Consider the following 26,793-nt stretch of genomic DNA (forward strand, 5'->3'; position numbering starts at 1 on the left):
GCCAGTCCCTCCAGCTGCTTAGTCCTAAATCTGTTTGACTTAGCTGTCTTAGTCAGCTGTCTTAGACAGCTAAGTCCCTAGTCCACCTCCACAGTGCTAGAAAGGGCAAGTCTTTGAGACCACTCTCTGGTCACTAACACACTCACCAGGGCTTGTTATAAAGGTAGGCAAATGGCCCCAGGCATTTTTAGGCAGAGAAGAGCAGGATGTGGGTTGACTCTAGGACTGCAGCTCAGCAGATTCTCCCAGTAGCAAAACAGTCAGGCAAAAGGGGAAAGAAAAGCAAAAATGCTTAGTATTGCTGGGCAAAGCCTAGATTCTCTCTAAAAGGAAATTCAAGGAAATGTCTGTACAGATGTGGAATCAAATCTTTAATGATTACAAAAGATAGGCCCAAGCTGGAAAGTTTGGATCTTGGTTCAGATCCAACCTTCCCCCAAATTCAGGGGTGTTTCTGGTTCTTTTTAATGGGTAAAATTTACCCCTGTGAAGAGGGCCAACCCAAGACCTATGCACCACTGAACTGTATTTTAAAGCCTCAAAATAGAGCTTCAGGACTTGATTCAGAGCCCATTGAAGTCAATGGGAGTTTTCCATTGACTTCAATGAACTTTGGGTCAAGTTCTTTGCAAGGGGTGACCTTCCCCCACAGGGTATTTTGGTTTGATTTGGTTGGGTTTTTATCTGAAACTGTGAAAAATTGTCTAAATGCTAAAATTTTCTCTTCATGAACAAGATTTTTATGAACAAGATTTTGGGTGCAAACTTTTTTTCCCTAATTTTTAAGTTTTCAAAAATGTGCCCATTGAAGTCATTGGCAAAAATTCCATTTACTTCAATGGTTCAGGATCAAGCCCTAGTTGATGATATTCAGAATTAAAATAGCAATTAATACATACAGCTTGCTTTCTTTTTTCCTCATTATTCTGTCTGGAAACAGGCTGTCCTAAAAATGCACCAATTGTTCTGCTGTCTCTATTTAAATTGGAAGTAATGCAATTTATTAGTATGCAACAATATTTAGTTCATATTTTACTATACATTTTTTATCACTCTCCAGTTATTTTTAACTATAATCTTTAATGTATAGACTTGCATCTCTTTTCCTGTTTCTCTTTTTTATTAGTCTTCTAGAGATAGTCAGAGATCCTCTAAATGTGAATCAGACAGTTGGTCTAGAAGTATTAAAATGTAAATTAAAAAATTGAAGCTAATGTAAGAAACTAAGAAAATACTGTGAAAAATCTCTCTAATCAAAGATATATGATTCATATATTGAATATATATGAATACTTAAAAGAGTTGTTTGAGAATTGAGGATGCAATGGGCATGAAAATTCCACCACCACCACCCTTTTTTCCCTTGGGAATTAAAAGCTTAAAAGAAAAATGTCACCGCTCCAAAGCTGGTTGAAAAGTGGGATGACATTTTCATGAAAGTGTTGACTCCTTTTTTTCTCATCACAATTCAGAATATCAACAACATAAAATCAGTACTTCAAATTTCTGTAAGCAACTCCAACATTTAGCACTAGATTGCAAGCAACTTTGCCAAGGAGTAAGTGTCAGAGGAATAGAGAAGTTAAATGACTTGCCCGAGGGTATGTCTACACTATGAAGACATACCATTCTTATAGAAGTCGATTTTTAGAAATCGATTTTATACAGTCCACACTAAGCGCATTAAGTTGGCGGAGTGTGTCCTCACTACTGTGGCTAGCATCAACTTATGGAGTGGTGCACTGTGGGTAACTATCCCACAGTTCCCACAGTCTCCACTGCCCATTGGAATTCTGGGTTAAGCTTCCAATGCCTGACGGGGCAAAAAACATTGTTGCGCGTGGTTTTGGGTACATGTCTTCAGTCGCCCCTCCCTCTGTGAAAGCAACATCAGACAATCGTTTTGCGCCTTTTTTCCGTGCAGATGCCATACCAAGGCAAGCATGGAGCCCACTCAGCTCAGCTCACGGTCACCGCTGCTGTTGTGTCCTGGGTGCTGCTGTCAGCAGATGATTCAGTAGGACTGCTAACCATCGTCATACTCCACGTCCGCTGCAACTCTGCTCTCCTGCTCCCCAGCGACAAGCTCGGGGGAGCCGTTCTGGTCCTCCTGGGTGCTGTACGACTGCTAACCGTCATCATCCATTCTACTGCAGCTCTGCTTTCCTGCAGATACCATACCACAGCAAGCATGGAGCCCACTCAGCTCACCATCACCGCTGCTGTTGTGAGCATTGTAAACACCTCGTGCATTATCCTGGAGTATATGCAGAACTGGGCTAAGAGACGCCAGCACGAGGAGGATTTTGATGAGGACATGATGAGGACATGGACACAGATGTTCCTGAAAGCACGGGCTGTGGCAATTGGGACATCAAGGCGGCAGTGGAGCTGGTTGATACAGTGGAACGCTGATTCTGGGCCCAGCAAACAAGCACAGACTGGTGGGACCGCATAGTGTTGCAGGTATGGGATGATTCCCAGTGGCTGCAAAACTTTTGCATGCATAAGGCCACTTTCCTGGAACTCTGTGACTTGCTTTCCCCCACCCTGAAGCGCAGGAATACCAAGATGAAAGCTGCCCTGACAGTTGAGAAGCGAGTGGCGATAGCCCTGGGAAGCTTGTAATGACTGCTACCGGTCAGTCGGGAATCAATTTGGAGTGGGCAAGTCTACTGTGGGAGCTGTTGTGATCCAAGTAGCCAGTGCAATCATTGATGTTCTGATATCAAGGGTAGTGACTCTGGGAAATGTGCAGGTCATACTGGATGGCTTTGCTGCAATGGGGTCCCCTAACTGTGGTGGGGCGATAGATGGACTGCATATCCCCATCTTGGCACCGGACCACCTTGCCAATCAGTACATAAACCACAAGGGGTACTTCTCAATGGTGCTGCAAGCACTGGTGGATCACAAGGGATGTTTCACCGACATCAACGTGGGAAGGCCGGGAAAGGTGCATGACGCTCGCATATTTAGGAACTCCGGGCTGTTTGAGCAGCTGCAAGAAGGGACTTACTTCCCAGACCAGAAAATTACTGTTGGGGATGTTAAAATGTCAACATGTTGAAATAGTTATCCTTTGGGACCCAGCTTACCCCTTGCTCCTATGGCTCATGAAGCTGTATACAGGTAGCCTGGACAGTAGTAAGGAGTAGTTCAACTATAGGCTGAGCAAGTGCAGAATGGTGGTAGAATGTGCCTTTGGATGTTTAAAAGCTCACTGGCGCTGTTTGCTGACTAGGTCAGACCTCAGTGCAACCAACGTTCCCATTGTTCTTTCTGCTTGCTGTGTGCTCCATAATATCTGTGAAAGTAAGGGGGGGATGTTTATGGCGGGGTGGGAGGTTGAGGCAAATCACCTGGTGTCCAATTATGAGCAGCCAGACACCAGGCTAATTAGAAGAGCACAGCAAGGTATGCTGCACATCAGAGAGGCTTTGAAAACCAGTTTCATGACTGGCCAGACTTCGGTGTGATAGTTGTGTGTGTTTCTCCTTGATGCAAACCCACCCCCTTTGTCGATTTTAATTCCCTGTAAGCCAACCACCCTCCCCCCTTCAAAATAAAGTAACTATTGTTTTGAAACCATGCATTCTTTCTTTATTAATTAAAAAAAAATGAGATAGCGGACAAGGTAGCCCGGGTAGGGTGGGGGAGGAGGGAAGGACAAAGCCACATTGTTTATTGTAGCCACACTAAAAATCAAACAGTTTGAATGACAGCCTTCTGTGGCTTGGGCCATCCTCTGGAGTGGAGTGGCTGGGTGCCCAAAGCACACCCCCCCCACACACATTCTTGGGCGTCTGGGTGAGGAGGCTATGGAACATGGGGAGGAGGGTAGGCGGTTATACAGTGGATGCAGCAGGGGTCTGTGCTTTTGTTGGCTTTCCTGCAGCTCCAACAGGTCCATCATGTCCGTATGCTCCCCCATTAGCCTCAGCATTGCGTCCTGCCTCTGCTCTTCGCGCTCACTTAATCCTTTCCTGGCCTCTGCCACTGAATGCCTCCATGCATTAAGCTGTGTCCTATCAGTGCAGGAGGACTGCATGAGCTCAGAAAACATGTCATCGCGAGTGTGTTTTTTTCGCCTTCTAATCTGCGATAACCTCAGGGACGGAGATGATAGGGGGAGCGTAGAAACATTTGCACCAGGAGGGAGTTAAAAAGGGAAAGTAAAATTGGGTTGGCTTCTTACACCTTCATAACATGTGGGAATGTTTTCAAACTGCAGCACCCCCCCTTTCCCAGAGCAAGCAATGGGTTGGGTTTCACATTTAAAAGGAGGGGCTGCAGTATTTGGGTAGATGTGCAGCACACACATACCACCACCCCACTGCGTGGCTATTCTCCGGGATGATCCCTTCAGCCCTCCCCCCCAACACGTGGCTATTCTCTGGGATGATCCCTTTTAACCAAGCGCAAACAGCCCAGCATGAACAGGGTCCTTTTACTGTTCCCTTACAAAAATTCCCCTATTTCAACCAGGTGACCATGAACACTATTGCTTTTAAATCCTGTACTGTAGTCACAAATGTGCACTCACCAGAGGTACCTTCTCCGGCTTCAGGGTCAGGGATCTGGCCTTGGGAGGGTATCGGCTCCAGGGTGATGAAAAGGTCCTGGCTGCTGGGGATTCACCGCTTGCCTGCTGCGCATTCTCCTCCTCTTCATCCTCCACAAAATCCTCCTCCATGCGGCGTGAGACTCCCCCCTTGCAGGTGTCCGCGGACAGTGGTGGGATAGTGGTAGGGTCCCCCCCTAGGATGCCATGCAGCTATTCATAGAAGCGGCATGTCTGGGGCTCTGACCTGGAGCAACCGTTCGCCTCCTTTGTCTTTTGGTAGGCTCACCTGAGCTCCTTAACTTTCACGTGGCACTGCTGTGTGTCCCTGGTGTAGCCTCTGTCCAACATGCCCTGTGTGATTTTGGCAAATATATTTGCATTTCTTCTTTTGGATCAGAGTTCTGCCTGCACAGATTCTTCTCCCCATACAGCAATCAGATCCAGTGTCTCCCATTCAGTCCATGCTGGAGCTCGTTTGTGATTCTGGGACTGCATGGTCACCTGTGCTGCTGAGTGCTGCTGAACTCGCCATGCTGACCAAACAGGAAATGAAATTTAAAAGTTCCCGGGCTTTTCCTGTGTATCTGGCTAGTGCATTGGAGTTGAAAGTGCTGTCCAGAGCGGTCACAGTGGAGCACTCTGGGATAGCTCCCAGAGGCCAATACTGTCGATTTGCATTGGCATTACCCCAAATTTGACCCAGCAAGGTTGATTTTAGCACTGCTCCCCTCGTCAGGGAGGAGTACAGAAGTTGATTTTAAGAGCCCTTTAGGTCGATGGAACTGGGTTGGTTGTGTGGATGCAGTCATTTTTAAATCAACCTAACGTGGCTAAATTCGACCTAATCCCATAGTGCAGACCAGGCCCAAGTTACAGTGAATCAGTGGCAGAGTCAAGACTAGAAGTTAGGTCTCTGAACTTCCATGTTTTCCACCTATTAAAAGTGTCAGCAAGAGTATTCTTAGTGGGTTAAAGTTTTCAATGACCGCAAACTTCATTGCTCCCTTCTTTCACCATTGCACTTATGTGTTTTATGGCTACAATCAGTTTTTGACAAAATGTTGGAAAGAAAACAAACCAAGCCAAGATTTATAAGTGCACTCTGAAATGGATAAATAATGGCTGTTGCAACTGAAAGGGCAGTGGCTGAACGTTTGGAGGCAGGAGGCTTATTGATATGAGCATGCCTTATTCTGTATTGACTTTAAAAACTCAGCAGTTTGTCTGGTCAGAACTTGGCTGGGTGGCCACCTTAGAACACTTCTTGTTCTGAGCTTGTTTCTTTTGTCTTAGAGCAATGGCTAATGTTAATGTTTCAATATACTTTTAATAAGATTTTATTTTGAAAGGCCTTACATGTCATGTTTGATGTCTTGCCTGGTAGCCCTGTGGGAATACTCTGCATTGTTATGCAGGAAGTTTGGGTTTGATCCCTCCTTCTGTTATCGTATTGCCCAGGAATTCATTGTTACAAAAATAAAAGCATTAGCCTACAGCCAAACTGCTATGGGCAGGGATGTTTGTGATGTTTTGGGGCTCACCCAGACCAGTAAGAGGTATTGTCACCACCTGCCCTGTAATATTAGGGGCCTTTATCCTGTCCAGCTATGGTTCAATTCCCTGACACTCATAGGTATAGTTTGACTTCTATATTTGGGGGTGGGGTGGGGGTGTAAAGGGTGGGGAGGTAAAGCTCAGCAGGGGATGCAGGTGTGGGAGGGGTGGGGCTCGGTATGGGCTCAGTGTGGGGGCTCTGGATGCAGGGTGTGAGACTGCAGGATGATGATTCAAGTGGGGGAGGTTCTGGGTTTGTGTAGAGGGGTCTGAATGTAAGGGGGTTGGATGGACGGTGGGGAGGGGAAGCTCCCCATACAGTGACCCCTCCTCCCTGCAGCTGAGCAGTGATGAGGGCAGGCAGCAGGGGAAAGGAGCTGACAGAGGAGCTGGCTTCCTCATTTCCCAGGGGGTTCTCAACCCTGGCTCCACCCTAGGCCCTGCCCCCCATCCACCCCTTTCCCCAAGGCCCCACTCCCACCCCCTCTCTTCCCACCCCTTCCTGCCCCCACTCTGCCCCCGTCCCGCCTCTTCCCGCCCCCTCCCCTGAGTGGGCTCTGCCCTTGCTCTGGCCCCTCCTCCCAGCGCCATCACTGAACAGCTGATCGTGGCGAGCGGGAGGCACTGAGAGGGAGGGGGAGGAGCTGAATGGCAGGGCTGCCGGTGGCTGCTGAGCATCCACTGGTTTTTTTTCCATGGGTGCTTCAGCCTTGGAACACCCACCGAGTAGGCGCCTATGTGGGTGAGGAGCTTCCTACAGCCAGAGAGGTTCCTGCGGGTGGGTCTGACGGGGCTCCAGCTGCTCCAGGGGAAGAGGAAATCCCATTCCCTCCACCCCCAGCAGCTGAGCCAGGTGCAGAATTCCAGTTCCTCCAGGAGTAATTCACTATGTCACTCACCTGGGCTGTACACTGCACAGATGCTTGGGAAGCAGCTCAGCTGCCTGGCTCTCCTGGTTCACTGCTTTCCTGCCTTCCCCTTACACAGACCATGAGGGGGAAACTGACTTGCTAGCAGAGAACACCTGGCTGTCCCCGTCCCCTCCAACATTCATCCATGCCCTCCTAGGGGGCTGAGGGGTCGGGGGAAAGCAGCAATGCCAGGCGCTCTGTGCCTGCTGGTCAGTTTCCCCATGTGGGCTGTGCCCTAAGAAGCTCCTGCAACTGCTCTGCCATGCCAGCTTCAGTCTCCAGCTGGTTCCCCTTGCAGATTCTTTCCCCAAGGACACGTGGCTGGGGGAAGGGAGGATGCATCACAGTTCTGGGTTGGGAAGGGTGAGGGATGAGAGGGGGAGCAGTAGCCTCAGTTGTGCCCCGTGTTACAATTCTGCTTCAGAGTGTGTGCACCAATACAGAAGGTTATGTATGAGCAACTAGAGTTATAGGAAACAATGGGAGCACCTTCTATTATATTGCTTGGTTTCCTGACTAATATGCTTATTGCTTAGTGTTGTGTGATCCCAGTGTTGTGTGAGCCTATACTGAGAAATATTTTGCACTAAAAGAGAGTGCTTCTGCCATCAGGAACAGAACAGGGAACAGATATAGGAACAGCAACTCAATCTGTTCCAAGCTGTCTTTACTTCTGTACCACAAGTGGAAAACTAGAGTTGAGCCTGAACCAAAACCTAGGGTCTGAACATCCCTGAAGGTTAGGATAGTTCAGTTCCAGATTCAATTGCAGTGTCCAGGCCTGGTCTTTATCATGGGTCAAACCAAACCTCAGATCTGAAAAACCTCAACTACAGGGAAGTTTGGAATCAGATCTGGTATGTTTTCTGGTTATGGCCTGATGCTGTGCAAAATTGACTCAGCCTGCTCCTTTTGAATGTTTGGCAAGAGCTATTCAGCTAACTAAAAGAAACTTGAGAGAACTCCCAAACACACATGCATGGTAGCACCCTAGTTCTGCTCACCTTCCCTTTGCACATGTTCTCTCAGATTCTGGGGTTTCTGTTATTAAATCCTAGTGTAAAGTAGAATAATAGCACATGGCGCTTTTCATCTGAAGATCATAAAGGTGGAAAGCCATTATTATTTCCACTTTTCAAGTGAGGAAGCTGAGGCATGAATTACTTACACAAAATATCTTTGCTTGCTAAAGGATGCTGCAGCAACAGAAAGAACAAAATAACGTCATGTTCTCAATCTCCATTTTTTTCCACCTAAGTAAAAACTCCTAGATGAAAGGTACAGTTCCTTGAACCTGCGTGAAAAGCTGTCAAATCTATTGCAAATCTAAAAGACTTGCCTTTTGCATGTGAGTTTGAGGTTATGACAGGAGAGTTATCAGGATGAGTTGATAACAGCAATAAATCCAGCCTATGGGGAAAATTTGTCTTTATGCAGGAACTGTGGACGTTGTAGAAGAGTTTAGATATTACTGTGATGGAATACCAGCAAGATAGACAAGCACACAGATAGCTAGATATAGATAGATAAGAGGAAGAATGGCTTTGAAAATACTGCTTGGAACATGAAAAGATTTAAAATGCCCTGAACTGGCACAGATCAGACACTTGGGCACAATGAAGTTGGTTTGTGGCCATACCATGCAAAGCATCAGGACAACAGGAAGAAACAGTAGAATCATCTAGTTTTGTTTGTTAAATAGACTAAGGCCAAAACCCTGCCCTTACTTCAAGTAACCTCACATGGTGTGAGGACAGGGGAAGAGGGCCTATAACCCCCTGTCACTACAGGGCATGATGGCTGAAAGTGAAAGGTTGCAATGCACTCTTATGTGCTATTTAAGTTCCCCAGATCAGGAGGAGTATGCCTTTTCCTGCTGTTGCCTGCTAGCATATGCAGATCCTGTCAACGTATTTAGTAGCTGACTGACAAACAGCCTAGACAACCTCCCTACCCTGCAGACAGTGACCCTTTAGGGATGAATGATTTGGCATATTAGCTGAGGCCATCTCTTTGTACCCTAGAGATCATGTTCTGTTGGTTGCATAGGGAGATGGGGCTCCCTACATTTTCTTCCCTCACCTATAGAAAAGTGGGCAGTATTCTCTTAAGCAGGGGAAGAAAATCTATACTGTCTGATTTGAATTTGTTTGCTGAAACTTGCCAATGCAGAGAACTGGGAAGGAGAATGATGCCCATGCCTGGGTTAATCAGCTTTCAGTACTCGCTATGTAAGAGGGTCCTGTCATCAAAAGCACTAATCAGCCAATGAAAATTGTTCTGGATAGGTTTTTATCCACTGTTTCACTGGCTGAGAGTGGTGTCACTCAGTATCTGCAGAATAATTGTGTGGGTGGAGATGAGAAGTAAGCCAGAGGCTAGCCCTGTCAGCTTGCTTGCGTAGTTTAATTAAACACATAGTAAAACAGTTGCTTTTTCTAATTTGCCTCAAGATTATTTTTATAAATTCTTTAGTACAATCACATCTCCCATTTCCTTAGGCCTTATCTAGACTACAGGGGAAAGGTGTTTTTTGGTCTGTGTTTTTGGTATATGACAAGGCCTTACTGGAGCTCAGAATATTATTACTTCCCTCCCACTTGCAACCACTTTCTTATTGAGATTCTGGCCAGTCCCATTGCCATCCTGATACCAATTCTTAGCTGGGCCCCAGTCTATTCTTGTTGCTCTCCTCCTGCTTTCTCTCTTTCCTTCCAGTGTCTTACTGGGGTTCTCATGGTCTTCTTCTTATCTACCTAGTTCTGTTATTTCTGTCTGCCATCTGCCTGCAGTAGCTCTCTCTCTACCAAAAAGAAAAGGAGTACTTGTGGCACCTTAGAGACTACACAATTTATTTGAGCATAAGCTTTCGTGAGCTACAGCTCACTTCATCGGATGCCTTTTTTTTTTGCGAATACAGACTAACATGGCTGCTACTCTGAAATCTCTCTCTACCTTCTTTCATTCTCAGTGGGGCTGGCCCAGCCTTGCACCCACCTCCTCTTTCTTTAATTTGAATTTTCTGAGTGTATTGAATTGGATTTTTATCTGAGTAATTGCAAAGCACTTGAAGGGCTTTCCATCAGCAGTATATAAATAAAAATGGATCAGAATAGATTGGATTGCTGCTTCTACATCCGTTCCCATATTCTGTTTCTGACAGGTCCTGACACCCACACCCACACACACTCCTTACTCAGACTCAGCTAGGTCTTATTGCTTTCATTCTCAGTGTTGTATTGGCGGCAGGCTTTATATTCCTCACAACTTCCTCTTCTGACAGAAATTTTCACCTTGTTTTCTACCTCCTTGATTTCATGGTACACTTTAAATGCTAAATAACTTGATGATCTGGTCCCTTCATTAAGACTTCACATGGGCGAGCACTGTGCTCACTCTTCTTGTGAGCTCCCAAAACGTTATGTTGCTGCTAATTTGCTTTAGAATTCCAACCAGTTTGATATCACTCTCTACCTTAACCTGCAACAAGTGTTCATAATTTTGGATACCACAGCAAATGAGCATAGCCAAGTGAATAATTTGCAATTGGTATTTTATCTAATGACTTTAGCATCCCCCCCAGTTGAATATGCAAGAGCAGATCTTGTATGTATTTGTATGTGTATTTGTATTTGTATGTATTTAGTTTGAATTACGTGCCTACATTTTTGTGCTGTTTTTAACTCTATGTATCAATCACAAATAGTTCTGTGTGAGCATTCAGTACTTGATATTTGCTATTCACATTGTGTTAAGTTGTAACTGATCAAATAAGTCCCCTGGCATTGTTTCTGACACTTGAGTGGATGGGCATGCATATACTTTTGGCCTGATGACTTGTACATGCACAATTAAATTTTGGGTTTGATTAATATTTTTCCACACCGCTTTGAAGTTCACTTTCCATGAATATTTGTGTTAGTAAAGTTGTTTGCTTGGGTGTTTGCAGAAAGAGAACGCAAAAGAGGCATAAGCAGAACCAAGAACTGATTCAAAAAGTTCCAGCAAATAGTCACCATTTAAAACAACAACAACAGTATTTCATTGCCCAGTTCTTCAACTAAGCACTGGAGGGAGAACAAGTGCATGTGAGTCAGATGTTCACTGTTCCCCAAATCTGAGAAACGCAGAAGCAGAAAGGCAGCTGGAAACAGAGGCAGAGGAGACAGTGGAACGTTTGTTTTGTGACCTTCTTTTAAGTCATATGTTCACTTCTCTTTTTGTGGGCCAGGATCAGGTCCAGGGGGAATGTGATCAGCTTCCCTTTCTTTGTGATTAGATCAGAGAGGGGAGGCCCTGAACTATGTTCTGTTGTAAGATGGGGTCAGGCTATGGCGGTGGTTGAGAACCTCTGTCATGCGACATGCGGCAGCAGTATCCCCCAAGCCAGTGTGATAGCTGCTCTGGGGCACGTTGGGGCTGGGGAGCATGGAGCCAGGGCTTAAGGTGGTCTGAAAAAAGTATGTCTGAGGGGGTTCCCATACGCTGGGAGCAGCAACCCTGGGGACTTCAAGCACTGCATGGCGAAGTCTCCGCTTCCCCTCCAACCACTGGCACTATTGATTGTGTGGATCCAGGGCCACGGGGTCGGGTTGCGTGACACCGAGCCACCAATTCGTGTCCAAGTGACAGGCCCCTTCCCCAGCTGGGGGTCTGGCTGCGTGGGGGCGCGGGGGGCTCCCAGGGCTGGGGACCTCTAAGCCGGGCCGCAGGACAATCGCCCCCCTTTGCCCCCTTCCCCCCGTCAGCCCCGTGGCTGCTGGTCCCAGCCCGGCCGGGCACTAGGACCTAACGGGAGTGGGACAGAGTAGGGGCGGAAGTGGTGTTCAGCGGGAGCGGAAGTGACCCGTTGTAGGGGCGGAAGTGGGTGAGGGTCGGAGGGGCGCCATCGTTGCCGTTGCGGCCGAGGTGTTTAGGGGGCGTGTCCCGCTCGCGGCAGGTGAGGGGCCAGAGCCACGGGGGCTGCCGCTAGATGGGTCCCCGGGGGGCTTGTGGGGACCTCAGTGTCCAGGTCACCCCGGGACTGGCGTTTCTGGAGGCCGGGGGCGCGGGTCTCTGGGGCCGGGCGGGACTGGCGGGAGCGGGGGGGGGGGGGTCTCAGCAACTGCACCTGTGTTCACCTGATGTACCTGAAGCTTGTAGGGGGAGCCTGGGCCGGGAGGGAAGGGAATGGGGTCCGGGATGACCTCTCACTGGGACATATTGGTCGGACCTTTGAGTGTTACCTGCAGTCCCACACCGCGCGCTCTCTCTCTGTGTGTTCTGTAAAAAGAAAAGGAGTACTTGTGGCACCTTAGAGACTAACCAATTTATTCTGTATTTGTTCTGTATGTGCCTTGCTGAGGTGGTGCAGGTGTTGCTGGCGGGCACTGGGCACGTAATAGTAAAGTAAGGGGTTGTAGCAGCATTCTGGGGAAATGGCTTAATTATATAGTTACTATGAGTCACGAGTTGGAGCAACAAAAAATAGGTGCATATCTTACCTTTGGGGCATAGTAGATCTGCAGATTCTGGGGTTTATACAGCGATCAAAGGTAGAATGACAGTTTTGTAAAAACAAAACTGCTAGTTATGGACATCAGTAGTATATTCATCATTGCTCAGTGGCAAAGCTTGGATGATTGTATATATGCATGTGTACATATATGTTTACATTTATAATTTTGGGTCTGGTTCTATTCAATATCTTCATCAATGATTTAGATAACAGCATAGAGAGTACACTTACAAAGTTTGCGGACGATACCAAGCTGGGAGGGGTTGCAAGTGCTTTGGAGGTTAGGATTAAAATTCAAAATGATCTGGACAAACTGGAGAAATCGTCTGAAGTAAATAGGATGAAATTCAATAAGGACAAATGCAAAGTACTCCACTTAGGAAGGAACAGTCAGTTGCACACATACATAATGGGAAATGACTGCCTAGGAGGGAGTACGGCAGAAAGGGATCTGGGAGTCATAGTGGACCATAAGCTAAATATGAGTCAACAGTGTACCACACTGTTGTAAAAAAAGCAAACCTCATTCTGGGATGTATTAGCAGGAGTGTTGTAAGCAAGACATGAGAAGTAATTCTTCCGCTCTACTCTGCGCTGATTCAGCTGGAGTATTGTGTCCAGTTCTGGGTGCCACATTTCAGGAAAGATGTGGACAAATTGGAGAAAGTCTAAATAAGAGCAACAAAAATGATTAAAGGTCTAGAAAAAAATGACCTATAAGGGAAGATTGAAAACATTGGTTTTGTTTCTTCTGGAAAAGAGAAGACTGAGAGGGGACATAACAGTTTTCAAGTACATAAAAGGTTGTTACAAGGAGGAGGGAGAAAAATTGTTCTTCTTAACCTCCAAGGATAGGACAAGAAGCAACAGGCTTAAATTGCAGCAAGTGAGGTTTAGGTTGGACAATAGGAAAAACTTCCTAACTGTCAGGGTGGTTAAGCACTGGTTATGGAATCTCCATCATTGGGGATTTTTAAGAGCAGGTTAGACAAATACCTGTCAGCAATGGTCTAGATAATACTTAGTCCTACCATGAGTGCAGGGGACTGGACTAGATGACCTTTGAGGTCTCTTCCAGTCCTATGATTCTATGTATGCCAGGCACTCATGGGGCCGCTATTATTTTTTTGTTTATTGATTATTTGGTAATTTGGCAGTTATTAGACTTGTGCACACATTTTTGGTAATTTTTGGAAATACGATTAATGACTTCTGAGAGTTAGCATCACATTGCTATGAATGCTTACATCTCTGAGTTGCTTCAGGCTGTTGCAGATACAGGAAGGCAACTTTACTTCAGTTTTGTATCAGTTAATGCTTGGTTTGCATTTTAAAGACTCTCTTCACAACCCTAGAAATTTACTTTAAAAGAGTTTGCATTCTGCAGAATCTGAATCAGTACCTCAAATGGACCTGATATTAGATACCACTGCATTAGAAGATTTTTGGCCTCTCCCCAGAATCATAGGCACCACCATCCTATTCACAGAAATAAAGCTTACTTGTAGAAAGAGGCAAGGCTTAAAGTAGACTGAATCACTTTGGAGTCACAGAACTATTAAAAAAAAGTATGAGTCAGGTCTGAGGCAAGTAAATAGCTGCTGACAGGACATTGTAAGTGTATTAAAGAATCACTCTGAGATTTAAAAATATGTTGCAAACAAATACAGTTGTTCCTAGTAATGACAGATCTGTGACCAATTTAAGCCTTAGAAAGAGGGGCTTGATAACATATGAGTTTCATACTGATGTATAATAGTATCTGTTTTGATGGGATGACAGGTTTGGAACAGGCTTTGTTCCGGCCCTTATTCTGATCTCCACAGCTGTGGACTGTATTGTTCAAACCCTGCAGTGGAAGCAGTGCAGTTCTATAAGGCTTTGAACTGCAGTTTGTATATGGGACATGGAGAATGTCTAAAGAATCCCTGAATGAGGAAAGCTGCTGTGTAATCATGATGATGTAGTTTGTGTACACATAGGAAAGCCCCTGCTTTAGTTACTCCGTACTGATGGAGAAAGAATTGCTGCCATTTGAAATATGTAGTGAGGATTACTCTACAAGCAAAGGCTGCAGTGTGTGTGTCGGGGTGGGGGGGAGGGAGATAGCTTGTGAAACTGGTTCAGTCATCATTACCCAGGACATCAGCTGATTGTTTGCAGTAAAGTTGTGATGAATAATCTTCTCAAAAAATTATTCATCTGAATATCAAGTAGTTGCTGTTGAACCAGCAACTAATGCAAAGAAAGCCACCTGCTTGTGAAAGACTCATATTTCAGCCGTGCATTAGAATCCATTTGTTAATGTTCCAGAGAGATCTCTGTTTTTTAAAAGTACAAATTTTGGATTTAAATTATACATTGGTATGCTTAAAATAATATTACTAACCGTTGACTAAAATAGATGCTTCTCTTGCACTGTGGAGATGCAATTATTTGTCAAATAAATTCATGGGTAATGTTTTCAAAATAAACACATGCTATTGTGATAAATGCATTCATTCTAATAAAATTCTTCTGTGTTGAAAATAAAGAATGAGTCAGCCAACAGTAATACCGTTGCAGTGGTATTACATTTACCTGTGTATACTGAGAGAGGCTGCTGACAGGCATAATAACTGCTGTGTAAAAGGTTGTTATTGAGGCCACATCAGCAATGGTGGGCACATACATTTACTTTAATACTGAGTGAAAAACTTAGCCCCATTGTAAAATCACATCATGAAATGTTGAACTGATCAGTGATTGAGCCATGGTCTTTCCTGCCAAAAAGAGGTGACTGTCATCTCTCGAAAAGCATTGCAGATATGCTTCCACCACTAGAAGCGGGGGCCTCACCCTATGGAAAAGTACGTTTTTTCCAGGTCTTGACAAATAAATGGACACAAATCAGATGTCAAGAATTATAACATTCATAAACCAGTCGGAGAACACTTCAATCTCTCTGGTCACTCGATTTCTGATCTCAAAGTGAGTATCCTTGAATAAAAAAACTTCGAAAACAGACTCCAATGAGAGACTGCTGAATTGGAATTAATTTGCAAATTGGATACAATTAATTTAGGCTTGAATAGAGACTGGGAGTGGTTAAGTCATTATACTAAGTGAAACTATTTCCCCTTGTTTATTCCTCCTTCCCACCCCCCTTCCCCGCCCCCCCCTCCCCCCCCCTCGTTCTTGGTAACTCCTGGAAATGTGCTGGAAATGGCCCACCTTGATTATCACTTCAAAAGGTTTTCTCCCCCCCACCCCACCCCACTTTCCTGCTGGTAATAGCTCATCTTAAGTGATCACTCTCCTTACAATGTATATTTTTTCATGGTCTGTGTGTATATATAAAATCTGCTCACTGTACTTTCCGCTTTATGCATCCGATGAAGTGACCTGTAGCTCATGAAAACTTATGCTCAAATAAATTGGTTAGTCTCTAAGGTGCCACAAGTACTCCTTTTCTTTTTGCGAATACAGACTAACACGGCTGCTACTCTGAAATCTAAAGGTGAAAGGCTCCTTGTCTGTTGCCAATTTTCTGAGGCATCCAGTCTTCCTAGAGTACTGAGTTTACTGTGAACAGAACAGATACCACTTCCTCTGCCTGATGCAAGGTCTGGAAACAAACTTACTTTGATGTCTCCCTTGGGAAATTTTCTGCATTTCAGTCTTCCTTGTTCTGCTGTTTTGCCACTCCCCTATTTGTGCTCTGGTTAGGCTGTCATGATTTGGGAAGGATGTCTGGGGGTTCCTTGATGTGTTTGTTTAATTATATTTGGTTGATGAACTTGTCTCATTTAGAAAGTGGAAAGAGCTAAAATGGCAACATTATTAAATCTATGTGTTCCCTGGGATTGCTCTGTCAAGACAGAAATGCCCAACCCACCACCCCACCAATCCATCAGTGCTTCCATCTTAAATGTGGTGCTTTTCTTATTTATTTGTATTATCATAACATCTAGGAATCCCAGGCATGGACCAGAACACCAAACACAAAACAAAACAGTCCCTGCCCCAAAGAGCTTGTAGTCTAAGATGATACAACAGATGTGTACGGACAAAAGGGGAGCGCAAGGAAACAATGAGATGCTATTTGGTAGCTATTTGGTAGTACACCAGTAGCCTAGCTGTTGTTGTTGTTTTTTTTTTGTAGGCCTCATGACAAAGGAGAGTTTTAAGAAGGTATTTAAAGAAGGATAATGGCTGAGTTTTGAGGATGTTTATGGGGAGCTCCTCCCAAGCCTGTGGAGGCAGCATGGGAGAAAGCATAAAGGCGCATGTTAGATTTTCAAACAAGTGGGTAATGGAGGCTGGAATCATGGAGAAGTTGGAAGTGGAAGCTGATCTTTTGCTACTGAATGAGATGTGATAGGGTGCGTGGGGATAGGTCATGAAGGGTCTTGAAAGTGGAGACAAATAGCTTATGTATGACATGATAGAGAAGAGGGAGCCAAGGAAGGGAGAGATGTGTTCAAAGTGGCATGACAAAGAGGGGGTGACATGCTCAATTTCCTAGCCCAACACTTTGATCTTTTGCAGCAGCATTCTGAATGGATATCAATGGGCCAAGATTGCATTTGTCAAGGCCAGAGAGGAGGATGTTGCACTAACCGAGACATGAGATGATGAGAGCTGACCACAACTTTGTAAGGTCTACCGATCTATGTAAGGTCTATAGATAAGAGAGAGTGCTGGTGGATACTTACCTTTAAAGATCTCTCACTCGTTCCACCAAAAGAATCATGTAACGGTAATGCCAGTGGCACTAGTTGAACAGACTGAGGGCTCTGTCACTACGGTAGGAGGGGGTCAGGGATTGAAAATGAGAAGTTTATAGTGTTGGCCATTGAATGGTGACTCTGACGCTTGTTCTACATTGGTGCCACATCCTCCCTCCAAACCCTGTTTTCCCCAGGAGTGACCTCTTTTCACTGCAGATCCCTGTAGCCTTGTGCTCATACAATTACCGGGTTGGTACTTCTACATGGAAGTGGTGTTGTCACTGTAGTGCGCTCCCTGACTCACCATCTCTGCTGAATTAGGGACATAAATACTTCTGAGGAATGGCAATAATCCTTTGTTCTACACGCCTTGTTAAATCCCCTCCATGCCTTTGTACTCCAGACTGCGCTGCATGTTGACCGTCTGTGAGGCTTGTACGTGGCATTCTTGGGGATCATTTTTTTTTTTTTTTTACTCTGCTTTCTTGTCTTGTATCATCTGCTGCTACTTCTGCAGCATCTCCTCTTGAATGACACACACTTAGCAGACCACTCCATGAGGCTGATCACAGGATCTTGTGATATCACTGGAATTTCCTCAGGCTTGTTTTCCTGCTGTATCCCAGAATCCTTTGTTTCTTCTTTGTCCTGTGCCTGGCAGTTTCCTATTTCAAAGCCTGTTGCCTGCACTAATTTGTTTCTGTTGGCTTCTTATTTCCTCTGATTGATTGTTTTGGCTCTTTTGTGTTACTTTACATTTGTCGACCAATTTCCCTAGTCACATCAAATCTGTTCTGCTCTACTGCTGCTCCAAAGCCTTTGGCAGAACGACAGATATGGTCTGCTCTCTGTCTTGCTGCTTCCAAGCATAACCAATTTGAGCTCTTATATAAGAACAGAAAATAAAGGAAGTCTGTTTCTTAGCATGTTGGGCCCTGTTTACTTGTGCTCTTCCTCAATCTAGCATCACAGATACAGTTCTTTCTACAGTTGCAAGTGTCTTGACATCACTTAAGGATCAATTTAAATGATGTGGGGAAAATAAGTTATGGGAGAAGAGACTGACTTCAGGGCAGGAGGATCAGCCCTTTACACACTCTGTCTCTGTGAGATGTTTGGGGAGGGACGGCAGGTATTCAGTGGGAAGTACTGGGCGCTCTTTCGCTTGAAACATTTTAATATTTGACTGGATGAAACAATTTTTCCCTGGCCTCCTGGGAGAGCATAAGATGGAACCTAATAATAAAAGGCTGTTACATCCCTAACTCCTGACTCGAGAGAATTCCTGCCAGACAAAAGGTGTGCTCCTTATGTGTGGAACCCAACTTTCCCACAGGACATTGTGTCGCCCTGGATTTGAGGGGCGTATATACTCCTGAATGTGATCAAGCTAATTGCCAACCATATTATGTGCATTCAGCCGCCATGAAGTAATGAAATAGAACACCGCTTAATGAAGGTTTAATTTGGAGACAGGCTTTCAGAAGCAAGGTGATATCTAGCTGGCAGTTTCTGCTAATCGGAATGGAAGGAGGGGACAAACATGTAAGCAACTGAGTCTGAAAACCTTGGTGGTTGGAAAACCTTGTCTGGACTCCTCTAATATTAAATTTATTGAAAGTTAGAAAAGTGATCCAGTAGGGGTCATTATGACCTATGTGTTTTGTAGAAGCTAGTTATAAAAGATTAGCTAATAGAGTGTACTTTGGAGCAGTCCTCTGAAGCCATCTTGAGAGAGTTTTTTCCTGACACCCTTTCTCCCCTGTGGGTAAGCAACTGGCCACTGCCAACCTGCTGTTAATTACTCAATGCCATTCCAGACGTTAGGTAAATATCTGGGCTGTTCTAAACCTATTGCTTATGTTTGTGTGTGCTTAAATCTAATATACTGCAGTTTTAGACAAGAGCATGCTTACTTGCATTACTCCTTGATCAGACAGAGAAGTGCTGTGTTCCTGTTGATTTATTCCTTACACCACCTGGAGTGAAATAGTTAAGTTGCCCCTGTTGGGGGTTCTGAAGACCCAGGGTAACAATTGGTCTGACTGATGTTCCATATTGTTTAAAATTCAAGTAGAGCATTCACATTTTTTAAAAATAAGGTTTCTTCTTTGCTGGTTATTTCTATTTCTTTTACTATAAAAAGCTTTGATGGGGCAAGAAGCCTTGTGGATGAGGAGGTAGATGAGCTATACCTTGACTTCAGTAAGGCTTTTGATACTGTCTCAGATGACCTTCTCGTAAGGAAACTAGGGAAATATAGCCTAGATGAACCCACTATAACATGGGTAAACCACTGGTTGTAGAACTGTACTTAGAATAGTTATCAATGGTTCACAATCCAGCTGAAAGGGTATATTGAGTGGAGTCTTTCAGGGATCTTTCCTGGGTCCAATTCTATTCAATGTCTTCATAAATGATTTGGATAATGGCATAGAGAGTACACTTATCATCCACAAACTTTATACCAAGCTGGGAGGGGTTGCAAGTGCTTTAGAGGGCAGAATTGGAATTTGAAATGATCTGGACAAACTGGAGCAATGGTCTGAAATAAACAGGATGAAATTCAATAAGGAATAATGCAAAGTACTCCTCTTGGGAAGGAAAAAATCAGTTGCACAAATACAAAATGGGAAATGACTACATAGGAAGGAGTACTGCACAAAAGGATCTGGGGGTCATAGTGGATCACAAACTAAATGAGTCAACAGTGTAATACTGTTGCAAAAAAAAAAGCAAACGTCATTCTGGGATGTATTAGCAGGAGTGCTTTAAGCAAGACATGAGAAGTAATTCTTCCACTCTATTCAGCACTGATAAGGCCTCAACTAGAACATTGTGCCTGGTTCTGGTCATCCCACTTCAGGAAAGATGTGGACAAACTGGAGAAAGTCCAGAGGGAACAACAAAATTGATTAAAGATTTAGAAAACATGACTTAGGAGGAAAGATTGCAAAAATTGTGTTTGTTTTGTCTGGAAACAAAAGTCTCGGGGACATAAGTCTTCAAGTACATAAACGATTGGTACAAAGAGGAGGGTGATAGCGTTCTCCATAACCACTGAGGACAGGACAAGAAGCAATGGGCTTAAATTGAAGCCAGGGAGATTTAGGTTGGACATTAAGAAAAAACTTCCTAACTGTAAAGGTGGCTAAGCACTGGAACAAATTACCTAGGGAGGCTGTGGAATCACCATCATTGGAGGTCTTTAAGAACTGTTTAGGCAACACCTGTCCGGGATGGTCTAGATAATACGTGCAGGAGACTGAACTAGATGACCTGTTGAGGTCCCTTCCAGTCCTGCATTTCTATCCATGAGAAAAACATTCTGTAAATTAGAGAACTATTTCCAGCTCATGCCTGCCCAGGGGCAAGGACTCTAAACTGGAGAGCTTTCATGATGGTGTAGAATACCAATTTCTAGGCCACTGGACTGGCTTAAATTGGAACTTTAACGGTAGCTGCTACAGTGTACCTGTCAGAAGTACAGGAATAGGTGTCCTGACTTTCCCACAGTGCTTTGGGGTTGGAAATTTGTGAACTGTGATACTGATGATGGAGTCCTGGTGCTTTATGAATATGCTCTCTCAAACATTGTCTTGCTAAGAGGGAAAGAGACTTAATATTTAACCAATTTTAATTGGCCAAATTTAAAAATGTTGTTTAAAATTCAAAACTTGGAAAGGGGGTGGGGAAGGAACAATTTTGACAATCTGGGAAATCCCTCCCCCCCATTTTTTTACTCCAACCAAGTTTCCTTATATATATGAGGCTTGGTTCTGGAGTGGGCCTTATGCCCCTTACCCTGTCAAACCTGGAATATTATGTCAGCGCTGGGTTGTTACAGCTTTGGCGGTGATAGGATTGCCAAAGTTTCTCCCCATCACCTAAGAACAAATCTCAGACATGGAAATTTCCTAGAGACTGGTCTGCAATACCCTGAGTTTAAAAGATGTCACTCTGATCAGGACAGATGCTGAGCAGAGAATGCTGTGCCTATTTTTGAGCCTCAAGGAACACTGTATGAAATGGCCCTTCACTTAAAGAGTCTTAATGTTTGTTGCTCTCATGCAGGGCTTGGAAACAATTACCAAATATTTACTATCCAGAGGCAAATATGAAATGGAGGAGCAGGAGGAAGAACTACTAGGGAGGTCCAGTGGCAATAACATCAGCCTTTTAACAGCCAAGTTTCCCAAGTGGCAAGAGTGAAATTGACATGATTCTTGTCGCTTTCATTGATGCCCCAAAGATTTTAAAAAGCAGCAGTTAAACTGTCTAGCTAGTGTTTTAGTTTCACTCTGATTGGGAAAATTATGAGCAGTGATAGATTTCGTGGAACTGTCTGGAGACTCAGGAGAACACTGCATCGGGTTATGCTCACTTCAGGTTTGGAATGCTATCTAGACACCCATGATGGTCAGGAATGTAATTATTAAATAAACAACCTTAAATTGCACTGAATTGATAATGAAGGAGCTTAAGATCACCTGGGAAAGCTTCCCACTTGCTAGTGGTGAGTAAATGAGTTTTTTCCAAGCCCTGTTCTCATGACATGGCTGCTCCTTCACGGTTTCTAAGGGAGTCCTGACAGATAAATACCTGTGCATGTAGCTCCAGAACAACTTGGAACGCGAGCATTGTCTTCATCTCTCCTTTGTTACTTAGCGTCAAACTCCATTCTGCTGAGGTAATTTTCATCCCTTCAGATAAAAAGTGCTGCCCTGACTTCCTGACTCCCAGAATTCTATGGCAGGAAAACTGCAAGCAGATAATCACGAGGGAATTACGCTGCAATGTGGTTGCTGGACTGTCATAGTACTGAGTTACTGCAGACACTGCACACTCTGCCTGAGTTGTAGGAGAGAGGGTGAAGAACACAGCTGGGAGAAATAATACTAAAATAAACCTGAAAGAGCAAGGCAGGCACTTTCAGAAGATTAAAGATAGTGGGCAGGAGAAGAGGAGGAGAACTGTGTCTTGAGAGAAGCTGCTCCGAGATGGAATGATATGCTGTATCCTGTGGCCATAGTGTCTGAGTTTGAAGGGAATAGTTTATCACTTGAAAGCAATTTCTGCTGTTTTTAATCTCCACTCTCTCTGACCTCTTCCTGAGATAACCTCTGCCAAAAGCAGTCCAACCTGCAGTTTATTTTCTAGATTATTGATTTCCAGGCAACAAAAAGCTGGGGTAAAAATAGGACAGCAAGCCACCCTGTTGGTTTCAGAGTAGCAGCCGTGTTAGTCTGTATTCGCAAAAAGAAAAGGAGGACTTGTGGCACCTTAGAGACTAACCAATTTATTTGAGCATAAGCTTTCGTGAGCTACAGCTCACTTCATCGGATGCATAAAAGTGGAAAATGCAGTTAGGATATTTTTATACACACAGACCATGAAAAAATGGGTGTTTATCACTTCAAAAGGTTTTCTCTCCCCTCACCCCACTCTCCTGCTGGCAATAGCTTATCTAAAGTGATCACTCTCCTTACAATGTGTATGATAATCAAGGTGGGCCATTTCCAGCATAAATCCAGGGTTTAACAAGAATGGGGGAGGGGGGGTAGGAAAAAACAAGGGGAAATAGGTTACCTTGCATAATGACTTAGCCATTCCCAGTCTCTATTCAAGCCTAAGTTAATTGTATCCAATTTGCAAATGAATTCCAATTCAGCAGTTTCTCGCTGGAGTCTGGTTTTGAAGTTTTTCTGTTGTAATATCGCAACTTTCATGTCTGTAATCGCGTGACCAGAGAGATTGAAGTGTTCTCCGACTGGTTTATGAATTTTATAATTCTTGACATCTGATCTGTGTCCATTTATTCTTTTACATAGAGACTGTCCAGTTTGACCAATGTACATGGCAGAGGGGCATTGCTGGCACATGATGGCATATATCACATTGGTAGATGTGCAGGTGAACGAGCCTCTGATAGTGTGGCTGATGTTATTAGGCCCTATGATGGTGTCCCCTGAATAGATATGTGGGCACAGTTGGCAACGGACTTTGTTGCAAGGATAGGTTCCTGGGTTAGTGGTTCTGTTGTGTGGTATGTAGTTGCTCGTGAGTATTTGCTTCAGGTTGGGGAGCTGTCTGTAGGCAAGGACTGGCCTGTCTCCCAAGATTTGTGAGAGTGATGGGTCATCCTTCAGGATAGGTTGTAGATCCTTGATAATGCGTTGGAGAGGTTTTAGTTGGGGGCTGAAGGTGATGGCTAGTGGCGTTCTGTTATTTTCTTTGTTAGACCTGTCCTGTAGTAGGTGACTTCTGGGTACTCTTCTGGCTCTGTCAATCTGTTTCTTCACTTCAGTAGGTGGGTATTGTAGTTGTAAGAATGCTTGATAGAGATCTTGTAGGTGTTTGTCTCTGTCTGAGGGGTTGGAGCAAATGCGGTTGTATCGTAGAGCTTGGCTGTAGACAATGGACCGTGTGGTGTGGTCTGGGTGAAAGCTGGAGGCATGTAGGTAGGAATAGCGGTCAGTAGGTTTCCGGCATAGGGTGATGTTTATGTGACCATCACTTATTAGCACCGTAGTGTCCAGGAAGTGGATCTCTTGTGTGGCCTCGTCCAGGATGAGGTTGATGGTGGGATGGAAATTGTTGAAATCATGGTGGAATTCCTCAAGGACTTCTTTTCCATGGGTCCAGATGATGAAGATGTCATCAATATAGCGCAAGTAGAGTAGGGGTATTAGGGGACGAGAGCTGAGGAAGCGTTGTTCTAAGTCAGCCATAAAAATGTTGGCATACTGTGGGGCCATGCGGGTACCTATGGCAGTGCTGCTGATTTGAAGGTATACATTGTCTCCAAATGTGAAATAGTTATGGGTGAGGACAAAGTCACAAAGTTCAGCCAGCAGGTTTGCCGTGACATTATCGGGGATAGTGTTCCTGATGGCTTGTAGTCCATCTTTGTATGGAATGTTGGTGTAGAGGGCTTCTACATCTATAGTGGCCAGGATGGTATTTTCAGGAAGATCACCGATGGATTGTAGTTTCCTCAGGAAGTCAGTAGTGTCTTGAAGATAGCTGGGAGTACTGGTAGCGTAGGGCCTGAGGAGGGAGTCTACATAGCCAGACAATCCTGCTGTCAGGGTGCCAATGCCTGAGATGATGGGGCACCCAGAATTTCCAGGTTTATGGATCTTGGGTAGTAGATAGAATATCCCAGGTCGGTGTTCTAGGGGTGTGTCTGTGCGGATTTGATCTTGTGCTTTTTCAGGGAGTTTCTTGAGCAGATGGTGTAGTTCCTTTTGGTAACCCTCAGTGGGATCAGAGGGTAATGGCTTGTATAAAGTGGTGTTGGAGAGCTGCCGAGTAGCCTCTTGTTCATATTCCGACCTATTCATAATGACAGCACCTCCTTTATCAGCCTTTTTGATTATGATGTCAGAGTTGTTTCTGAGGCTGTGGATGGCATTGTGTTCTGCATGGCTGAGGTTGTGGGGTAAGTGATGCTGCTTTTCCACAATTTCAGCCCATGCACGTTGGTGGAAGCACTCTATGTAGAAGTCCAGTCTACTGTCTCGGCCTTCAGGAGGAGTCCACCTAGAATCCTTCTTTTTGTAGTGTTGGTAGGAAGGTCTCTGTGGATTAGTATGTTGTTCAGAGGAGTGTTGGAAATATTCCTTGAGTTGGAGACATCGAAAATAGGATTCTAGGTCACCATAGAACTGTATCATGTTCATGGGGGTAGAGGGGCAGAAGGAGAGGCCTCGAGATAGGACAGCTTCTTCCGCTGGGCTAAGAGTATAGTTGGATAGATTAACAATATTGCTGGGTGGGTTGAGGGAACCATTGCTGTGGCCCCTTGTGGCATGTAGTAGTTTGGAAAGTTTAGTGTCCTTTTTCTTTTGTAGAGAAGCAAAGTGTGTGTTGTAAATGGCTTGTCTAGTTTTAGTAAATTCCAGCCACGAGGAAGTTTGTGTGGAAGGTTGTTTTTTTATAAGAGTATCCAGTTTTGAGAGCTCATTCTTAATCTTTCCCTGTTTGCTATAGAGGATATTGATCAGGTGGTTCTGCGGTTTCTTTGAGAGCGTGTGGCACAAGCTGTCAGCATAGTCTGTATGGTATGTAGATTGTAATGGATTTTTTGCCTTCAGTCCTTTTGGTATGATGTCCATCTGTTTGCATTTGGAAAGGAAGATGATATTTGTCTGTATCTGTACAAGTTTTTTCATGCAGTTGATGGATTTCCACTCCATACGGCTAAATGCAGTGTCTTGCATAATGACAGGTTTCAGAGTAGCAGCCGTGTTAGTCTGTATTAGTCTGTTGGGGTCTTCCTGCTAGCTAACATTGGAAGTACTGAATAAGTTCCCCCTTTCTAGTGTTTATATGTGTATTATCTCAGATAGTCCCAGCTGCTGCCACATTGTCTATAAGAAGTATGAGCATCCCCTTTGCTGCCGCATATACAAAGCTGGCGGGTTGGGTCTAATGGATTTGGCATGATCAAACTGAATAGCTGTCTGTGCTAAATATCATCTATTAAGCCCTAGTAATACAGGGGTAGGGACGGGGGGAAAGTATTGTGATATGCATGAATTTTTGTATTGGGGAAAATGCAGGGAAGATCTAGTGGGTCTGAGGAAAGGATGGAAGTGGGATATTGGAAGTATTTGGGTGAGAGGGAAATGTGGTGATAATGGGGTGTGGGGGGGAGATAAGGGACGGCAAGATCACTAAGCAGAAGACTGAAGCTGATGACAATAGCAGAACATTATTGCCCAGTGGGTTGGAAGAAATGACCAGCTGTTTTATTTCAGGGAGATGCTATATTTTCAGAGAAATATATTGTTTGTATGTGACGGTATTAAAACTGAGGAGCTTTGAACCCTGCTGAATCAAAGCCAGCTGTATGAGCTTGCTGGCGCTGCAGCAGCAGGACAGCTGGAATCCTCATGGAGACTCAGATAGTTATGACAATTTATCACATTTAAATGGTGTCAAAGGCAAGTCAGACTGAACAGGAACTTGGACGTATCCTAGGACTAAGTGGGAATGGACACAGATGAAATGGCCTCAACTGGGCAGTCAAATGAAGGGAGGGGGAGGCTAGATCTGGACATTGAGAATGTTTAAAAGGGGTCTTAGAAAGACAAGATGGGTGAGGTAATGTCTCTTATTGGACCAGCGTCTGTTGGTGAAAGAGACAAGCTTTTGAGCTATGCAGAGCTCTTCTTCAGGTCTTATAACCCACCTGTCTCTCTAATATCCTAAGAACATAAGAATGGCCATACTGAGTCAGACCAAAGGTCCATCTAGCCCAGGATCCTGTCTTCCGACAGTGGCCAATGCCAGGTGCCCCAGAGGGAATGAACAGAACAGGTAATCATCAAGTGATCCACCCCGTCACCCATCCCCAGCTTCTGGCAAACACCATCTCTGCCTGTCCTGACTAATAGCCATTGATGGACCTATCCTTCAGGAACTTATCTAGTTCTTTTTTGAACCCTGTTATAGTCTTGGCCTTCACAACATCCTCCGGTAAGGAGTTCCACAGCTTGACTGTGCATTGTGTGAAAAAAACTTCTTTTTGTGTGTTTTAAACTT

At 44.5% G+C, this 26,793-nt stretch overlaps 1 protein-coding gene across 4 annotated transcripts in view; it reads left to right on the plus strand.

Annotated features, from left to right (window-relative positions):
• The window catches only part of WASHC1 (WASH complex subunit 1), a 97,552-nt gene that overhangs the window by 12,796 nt on the left and 57,963 nt on the right, over positions 1-26,793 (plus strand). The window contains exon 1 of one of the 4 annotated variants that reach the window (XM_073321157.1): positions 11,890-11,971. The exons of 2 other annotated variants lie outside the window; for them this stretch is intronic. Coding sequence is in view for 1 of the 2 variants with exons in the window: in XM_073321148.1 (XP_073177249.1) it covers positions 19,050-19,068 (19 nt within the window). In the remaining variant the exon portion in view is untranslated. Of the gene's footprint in view, positions 1-11,889; positions 11,972-18,956; positions 19,069-26,793 lie in introns of those variants that run through there. One more of the 4 variants, XM_073321148.1, reaches the window with a different exon arrangement.

This window comes from Lepidochelys kempii, chromosome 1 (genome assembly GCF_965140265.1).
Source record: "Lepidochelys kempii isolate rLepKem1 chromosome 1, rLepKem1.hap2, whole genome shotgun sequence".
NCBI lineage: Eukaryota > Metazoa > Chordata > Testudines > Cheloniidae > Lepidochelys > Lepidochelys kempii.